This window comes from Phaseolus vulgaris, chromosome 9, assembly GCF_000499845.2.
Source record: "Phaseolus vulgaris cultivar G19833 chromosome 9, P. vulgaris v2.0, whole genome shotgun sequence".
NCBI lineage: Eukaryota > Viridiplantae > Streptophyta > Magnoliopsida > Fabales > Fabaceae > Phaseolus > Phaseolus vulgaris.
In genome coordinates, this window is record NC_023751.2 from 6,227,081 (window position 1) to 6,235,732 (window position 8,652).

At 26.9% G+C, this 8,652-nt stretch overlaps 1 protein-coding gene across 1 annotated transcript; it reads right to left on the bottom strand.

Moving 5' to 3' along the window:
• Positions 1 to 530: 530 nt before the first annotated feature.
• Positions 531 to 1,780, bottom strand: LOC137822766 (uncharacterized). The gene has a single exon (XM_068627759.1). It carries the CDS (start codon positions 1,304 to 1,306, stop codon positions 680 to 682), a length of 627 nt encoding a protein of 208 aa, XP_068483860.1. The 5' UTR covers positions 1,307 to 1,780; the 3' UTR covers positions 531 to 679.
• Positions 1,781 to 8,652: the final 6,872 nt, after the last annotated feature.

Below are 8,652 nucleotides of genomic sequence, written 5' to 3' on the forward strand. Positions count from 1 at the left end.
TTTTTTTAATATTAAAAATAAATAAAATTATGTTAAACGGGTAAAGGATTAGCCAATTAATCTATGGATAAAATTCGTAAAACTCACAAACTAAATGGAGCAAACTCAGAGATTCAGTATACCCACTCTTCACTTTATGAATACAACGTTAAATTTAAATATTATAAGTGGTTTTATTTTTTATTTATAATATAAAATTCAAATCAAACAAATTGATTGAAAAAGAATAATTAATTTTATTCAGGTAAATTCACAAGCATATGCCTGAATTTTGATTAACTTTCCAAAATATTGATAAAAAATAATAACTTTGTAAAACCGGCCATAAGTATTGTAAAAAAAACTGTCATGAATACTAATTAATTTAAAACCCTAACCCATTTCAAACACAAGAAAAATAATTAAAACGCATTAAATTTTTGACCATTTGACTTTGACCAATTTACTAGTGTATCCGAAAACATGGCCATGATACTCTGCATCGCCGCCATGTGAGATGCTTCAAGAAAAAAAGCAAGCAACACTGGAAATTGGAAGCGGGGGGAAAATTAAAAGAGAGAAGAAAACCCTTTACATTGTATATGATGATGTACGTAGCAATCTGAGAAAATAAAAATAAAATAAAATAAAAAAATATAATCTGGATTGGATCTGTTGATTTGATTGTGTTCCAGAGGTATCAAACAGTTGGAGGTTGATGACAAATCCTTGGATGGTGAATCTGTTGAAGCTGTAAAGTTTTGAGTGCAGGTCTACCCGTACCCGATCTCCTTTTCCAGAGACTATCAAATTCTTTTCCTTCCTCCAACTGGGGAACTCTTCTTTTCACCACAGGCAAAGGAGGATCCATGTCTTCAATGCTCATCATGCAAACAACATTGTGGTTATTCTCACTCTTCAGACACTTTTGGTTTTTGGGCACATCTGAAACTTGTTGCCTTGATCTGCAGGTTGAGGTGGCGGTGGCGGTGGCAGTGGTGGTTCTGGGGGTGCTAATGATGAAGTTTTTCCCGGAGAAGAGTTTTTTGAGTTTGGAGTATTTGGGTCCTGGGGAGGAAGTGTTAGTTTTGTTTGGGAAAGTGAGTCTTTGGGAGGGAGGGATGCCAGCTATTTTGTTGTTTCTCTTGACCTGACCCATGCAACTGATTCTTGGGGATAAAGGGTCGTTGGCAGAGGGAGCAGAAGGGTCTCTGAACCGTGGCATGGTCACCTCTTTGATGGCAGGCCTTGAACAAAGCATTGGAAGGAATGTGCTCTTCTGATACTGAAACTGATGCTGCTGATGGTTTTCGTTCCCCATCTTCATTTCTTCAATTTTATACAACAAAATAGAGAGGAGATGAAAGTGAGTGCGAGAATAGAATAGGAAATTTGGAAAATGTCAAAGCAAATGGTTTTGGCCAGGTCTTTGGGCGTTGCAATCAGAGAAGAGACAGTGAGGTGTGAGAGTTTGAGCTTGTCAAATAATATGTACAAGTTTGTGTGTTTTGTGTGAGGCTTTTACTGGGAGTAAAGAAATGCAGAATGGAGAAGAAGACAAAAAAGAATGAAAGGGATGATTGCAAAAGAAGAGGAGTCTCTGGAATTGTATATTGGTTTTTTTCTGGAATTTAGCAGAAGATAAGGTTTTGTCTCTCTGATTAAACTCTTGAATACATAGATTTATGTGTTGAAGAGGTAATGATTCCAGCTTGCAATTGGTAATTGGTGTGGTTGTGAGATCTGAATCCTAACCAAATGGGATAGGAGTGAGTGAATGAGTGAGTGAGGTAGAGAAGCTACTCATAGGTGGAACCAACCCTTGTCTCCTTTATGCTCCACTCTACCCAATTACTTATTATTACTCAATGCTTCCTTTTTTCTTTTTTTTTTACTTTCTGAGGAAACACTACTTATAAGACATGCATGCATAGTATATCTTATTATTTTTCTCACTACTTAATTTGATATTTTGATTCAATGGTAGTCTTCACTTTGTATGTATAATCAACACAATCAAAATTTACAAAGCAATATTAAATATAATATGATAGTTATTAGTTACAACTAAAACATTTTTTAATTGATTTTCAAACTTTTTAAAATTAAAGAAATTAAAAGCTGGTGTGTTTTGCATTAAAATACAAGGGAAATTAATTGTAGTAAAAATTGAAAACAGTGAATAGAATAAAAAATTAAATATGGTGATAGATGAATTCAAATTTTGAGATGTGTAGGTTTGACTTTGTGTGGCGCAGTCAAAGTGTGGTAATCTTGTTGGCGTGTTTTCGCGGTGGTCCCACCTTATCACACTCTTACTTATTTCTACCTTTTCCCATATTTAGATTGTGTAACAAAAAAATCATTCAAATATACTAATTTAATGTAAGAAAAATCTTAAATGAGATCATAAATCATGCAACTAAAAAATTAATACTAGAATACTTAATTTGGGTGTTAAAAAAAAACTAGTTTTTTATTATTTAAAATTTAAATATTAAATAATAATCAATTTATAAATTTACATTTCTAATAATATATTAGTATGTAAGTTCAGATGTATAGTGGATTAAATAAAATAATTCAGAAATTTGTCTTATCTAACTAGTAAGAACTAAAACACAAAACAGAAATCAATTTTAAAGATTAAAAATAATTAACTTTTATATTAATTAAATTAAATATTATTTTAAATATACAAATATTTAAATTAATTTTTAAATTTATATTTAATTAATTATAAGATTTTACTGAATAACTTTAGAATAAATAATATTAATAATAAATTAGATACCAATTTAAAAACTATTTATTAATAATAAAATTAATTTAAATATTAATAGTATCTAAAATAATATTTAATTTAGTCAATATAATAATTAATTATTTTTTGTTGGTATTTAATAATTTTTTAGTAGTGGGATCTCTTTGAAAAAATTTAATTAAAAAATTTAAAAAGGAAAACTAAAGAAAATGGAATTGAATTTTCTATAAATTTAAATTAAACCGATTTAAACAATTAAAAATGTAATTTTAAGTTTGAATTTGTATTTTTTAACTGAACAAATGAAATTGAACCAGCAATTAATCAATTAATTAATTAATTAAAGTTAAATAGTTTGAGTTATTTATATTTTTGTTTACAGTCTTGTATTGGAGTAGTGTCATGACAAAGTAATACTGTTAAAATGAAGATTTTATATTAGAACTTGAAGTTCTAATGAGTGTGAGATATTAATACAACTTCAGCTCATTTTAGATAGAGTAGTATAATTACATTTGAATTCCAATTAATCACAATAACACTAAAATCTAGTAAATTCATCAAAGTTTTAATGATCAACCTCAAAACATAACAACATATCTAAATCGATTCAAATTATTATATAAAAAATAATTAACCCCTCTTACCTTTGTTCCTATGCTTATTTTTAAAATTAATGAAAAATAAGACAAAGTTAAGAAAGTCTTAACTTCCAAATGAACTTAATTAGCAAATCAAGCATATAATTACAATTTTAGACGAACAAAATATCTATTTAACTCATATAACACATAATTACAAAGCCGTATTTATGGAACTAAACTAGAAAAAAAATTGAGATATAAAAAAATTACTTTAACTAAAATTAAGATAAATCTGAATTATTTTACAATACTAAAATATTATTAATTAGAAATTAATTTTAGAGAAGAAAAAAAATATAGTTAACTTTTAAGATGATTTACATATCGTTGTTTTTTATATACATAAAATATGGTTATTTTTTCTAAAAAAATAATAAACTATATTATTTTTTTTAGTCTTTAGTTTTTTATTAATAATTTATTTATTTCTCCAGTTTGAAAATATTTTTGTTTTGCAGTAAATAAACATACAGGTATGTTATTGTCTCAGTACAAATCCAACTCTTTTGCTATAACCAATCTAAAACTCCCATGCATCCTCGAAGAATCAAAATCCGTAACGACTTTACGCGTAAATTTTCTTAACTATCATCATTTTATTTTTATTTCCCTATCTAACACCATTTATACTTTTATTTCTCTAACTAGCATCATTTTGTTTTTTTTTCCCTATCTAATACTATTTTGTTTTTATTTATCTATCTAGCACCCTTTTAGTTTTTATTTCCCTATCTAGCACAATTTCAAAAATAAATAAATAAATAAATAATAATTTTTTTTTTATAATTTTAATTTTAAATGCATTAAAAAATGTTTTTAACTTTTAAAATAGTTAGAAATATAATTAATAAATAAAGAAATGAGTTTTTACAAAATAAAAATAAAAAAATAAAAAATTTAAAATGTTTAGTTTAAAATTATTTTTTTAAGAATGAAGAAAATAAAAACTTAAACTCTACAACAACATAAAAGTTGAATCTATAAACATAAATCAATATTTATTTATTTTTATTATTATTGATGATGTAATCATGTTAATTTGAAGTAAAAAGTTACAAGTAAAAAGTTACAGGACATAATTATAAAAAAATCAAAGTCAATTAGTATTAATTAATAGTGGACACACAAATAATATTGAAGTGTCTATCCTAAATACAAAATCCTAAAAAAAAATTAATGCAAATGCTACACTTAATGCTTAAAAATTAGAAGAAAGAAAATGAAAAAATAAATAAGTTTAGAAAATAAAAACAGCAACAATAAAATAAAAACAAAAATAAATAAAGAATGGCAGAAAAAAAATAATAACTAAAAACATAAAAGATATAAAATAAAGACAAAACAAAATAAGATAAAGATAAAAGATATAAAAAAATCCAAATAAGATAAATATAAGAGATATAAGGTGATTTATATGTTGGTCATAAAAATGAAAATAAATTAAAGATGATCATTCATTTAATACTTTCTTCAATGGTACATTAAATAGTTTGTGCGAAATGAAACATAATTAATGACGAAAAGTGCATAATCCAGTAATGTTGGGATAAGTTCTTTATGTGCGTCTTGGTGTTTGACAATATGAACATCTTTTTGTTCTGTCATGTTGTTCTCTTATGTCCATATCAGTCTTTATTCAACTTGTTTTTTTTATAATTATGTCATGTATTTTTTACTTGAAATTAACGTGATTAGATCATCAATAATAAAAATAAATATGAATTTATGATTTTAGAGTTTAATTTTTTATTTTCTTCATTTTTAAAAAAGAAAAATTTTAAGTTAAACATTTTAAATTTATTACTTTTTTATTTTTATTTTGTAAAAACTTATTTCTTTATTCATTAATTATATTTTTAACTATTTTAAACATTAAAAATATTTATTTTTTAATGCATTCAAAATTAAAATTATAAAAAAAAACAATTTATTATTTATTTATTTATTTTTGAAATGGTGCTAGATAGGGAAATAAAAAATAAAAGGGTGTTAGATAGGGAAATAAAAATAAAAGGGTGTTAGATAGAAAAATAAAAACAAAAAGGTGTTAGATGTGGAAATAAAAGTGTAAATAGTAGATAGAGAATTTAACTTATATAAATAATCTTATGTTTACGTTTAAAAAAAATAAAATTTACATATTTATTTATCATTGTTCTGGTACGTTTAATATTGTTTAAGAGTGAAGTTCAGTACACATTTTTTTCTTTAATTTTTAAAAAAATTTAAAAATAAAATCTCAAAAACTGATAATAATACATTAAATATAATAATGATTGAGTCTTATAATATTATCTTAACAAATTTAATTCAAAACAGATTTGGGTCGGAACAATATAAAATAAAAATATCAGTTTTTTTTATGGATGTGAAAAAATAGTGACGGTTGACACAGAAATAACAAGTGCTGTAGACCCAGAATACACGAGTGAAGACCGAAAATGAAAGACGCAAAAATTGTAAATACAGAGAAAAAATGATGTTATAGTTTTCACTAATTTATCCATTTATTTAGTCAAACACGTCCAAAATAAAAATGGAATAAATAAAGTTATTAAAGTAATAAAAAGAAATAAAAGGGGAACAAATCACGTGGGGAGAAATTAGATTGGGAACGTTGTTTGCGGCCGACATGCCATCAGTGTCTACATGTGTGAGGCACGTGATCACACTCTTTTCACATCTCGTGCGGTTAAGGTTGGCTTTTAGGTTCTATTATAAATTACAAAATATAATATAACCAGACTTTTTATACTAAATAAAGTAAATCAACTTTCAACTTCCAACACTAATAATTCCAACTCTTTATTTTCTATCACATAAATATCTTAACTTTTCAATCGATCGGTCCATTTTTAAAGTAAAATAATGTTTTTTAATTATAAATTTATATTCAAATTGAATATCAAACTATATATATCTTAATTAAAAAAATCAATTATCAAGCCACTTGTGTTATAATTTTAGATACGTTTAATTTTTTTTAACATTTAAAGCACCGTTTTAACGTAAAACATTTCAAAAACATGTATTTTAAATTATCACACTGGTTTAGACTCAATGATCTTATGGGAGGCTCATTCCCATTCCAAAATTTTGTTTTACTGATTAAGGAGAGGAAATCATGAAAAATGTCGTGCTTATTAACTTTTAAGTATCTTCAGCCTTCGAGTAATGTAAAATTCGACAAGGTGTTTTAAACTGTTTTTTAGGAGAATTTTTAGATTTTTTTATTTGATTTTTTGTATTTTAATCTATCATTTCAATACCTTTAATTCTAACTTGAATTGATCGCAAAACGATATAAATTGTTTATCATAAATCTAAATATATTTTAAATGTTTATAAATTTTAATGATATAAAACAGCATTTATTCTATGCAACAGGTACACTAAAAGACTATTATGATTAATTATATGTTTCCACAACCTTGAAGTGAGTAGAGAATGAAATGTGTCATTATATATATATATATATATATATATATATATATATATATATATATATATATATATATATATATATATATATATATATATATATATATATATTGGAGAGAACAAACGTAACGGGGAATTGTTGGGAAATTGAATTTGGAGGCACGCAATGTTGAGCAGAGTCTTGACAATTGCTTTGATTCACACATTTTCATATCGATGTTAGCTTGGTCATGTGATCCTGTCACTTTCCTGCCTCACAATATTTTGCTTTGTACTATGATGGCTGAATAACTTCCAAGAGAAGCAAGAGAAATTGCTTTTCCAATCAACTTTCTCTGTTATCAATCAAAAATCATAACTGCCATGCTTTTGGAATGGAGAGATTGAAGGTGTTAAGAGACCAAAACCTTGGTAGATTGTGTCCCAAAATAAATGGAAACAAAACGAAAAAAGAAGGGAACATAGTCAGTGTCCAATGTAAACGGCTCAAAAAAATAATTAACAATTATGCATAGTACAATGGTAAAGTGGAACAGGCATGTAACACCTGGTAGTGAAAGTGAACCTACTTGTAAACAAATAAACATAGCTATTACAAAAGATTGTCTTTAAAGAAGAGGACATACATGTCGTTGAACTGCGATCTCTGCCACAATGCACCTACGTGATAATAGATTATTATTCAAACTATCCAATTCATTTCTTGTTTACAGAAGAATTTGGCATGTGTTGTAAGCATTGAAAGTAGGGTATGAAATAAACCAGACTTCTTTTTAGTCCAAGCCAAAAGCAAGCAAAAAATCCAACTGTTTAGTACACTAAATTATTTAGTAGTTTGGTTCTTTAAAAATAGTAATAATGTTTTAAACATGAAATTAACCAAACCGTTCAACTCAAATCGAGCTGTTTTACAGAGCATTTTTAATTGGAACAAAACCATTAGATTTATTTCGAATCCAACTATTTCATAAAATGATTCTGTTTGATTCAATTCGATATTTGAAAGAACTGTAATTTTCAAATTCTAATTAGAATAAGAATGGGTGCAGAAGGTTATGTTGTGAGTTTTCTAGACAGATTATAGAACAGTGAAACTCGTCCGTAGAAATAGGATTGACCAGAACTAATAGTTAATAAGGAGACATGTAGTGTAAAAGGGGGCTAGGTTATGTAATTGGTGCATTATTAAGGGAATAAAGTTATTATAAGAATATAAGAGGAAGGGACAAAGCATAGGTGCTATCCAGCGTCGTCAAATGAAGCATAATCTATTAAGTTGATACGGTGGGCATGATTTCACGTATCTCCTCCTAATTTCTAATCAAGCACCCTTCAGTTAAAAACATGGAAAAGAAACCAGAACTGCACATGCATTATGTATGTCCTTTTCCTCATATACATTATTTTATTTTTTTTTTCCTTTTTTCCATGTGATATCTATATAGATTGGAGATGATTGGGTTAGATCTAGTCGGTGCAAGAACGTCCTTATACGGAAGCTGATCTGGATTTTCTGCCCATGATGCCCAATCTCCATGCTTCCTGCTCTTCATGTATTTTGAATTTAAACACTCAAGGAAACGAAATATATACCAATACATACCACCATTTATGAAGAGCTTTTTTCACATCCAACATTACAACAAATTTGGAATAATGAGGGAAGTATACGTAACCAACCTCTAATCATCAGCTCCTGATTCATGATGAGTGTCCCCCGCAACTTCAGCTCTCCGTACTTGCTGATGCAACTGGCATTATGTACGAATGTTAGGCCTTAGTTTTCTTTTGAATAAATCAATTTTCATTTTATAGGGGGGTTAA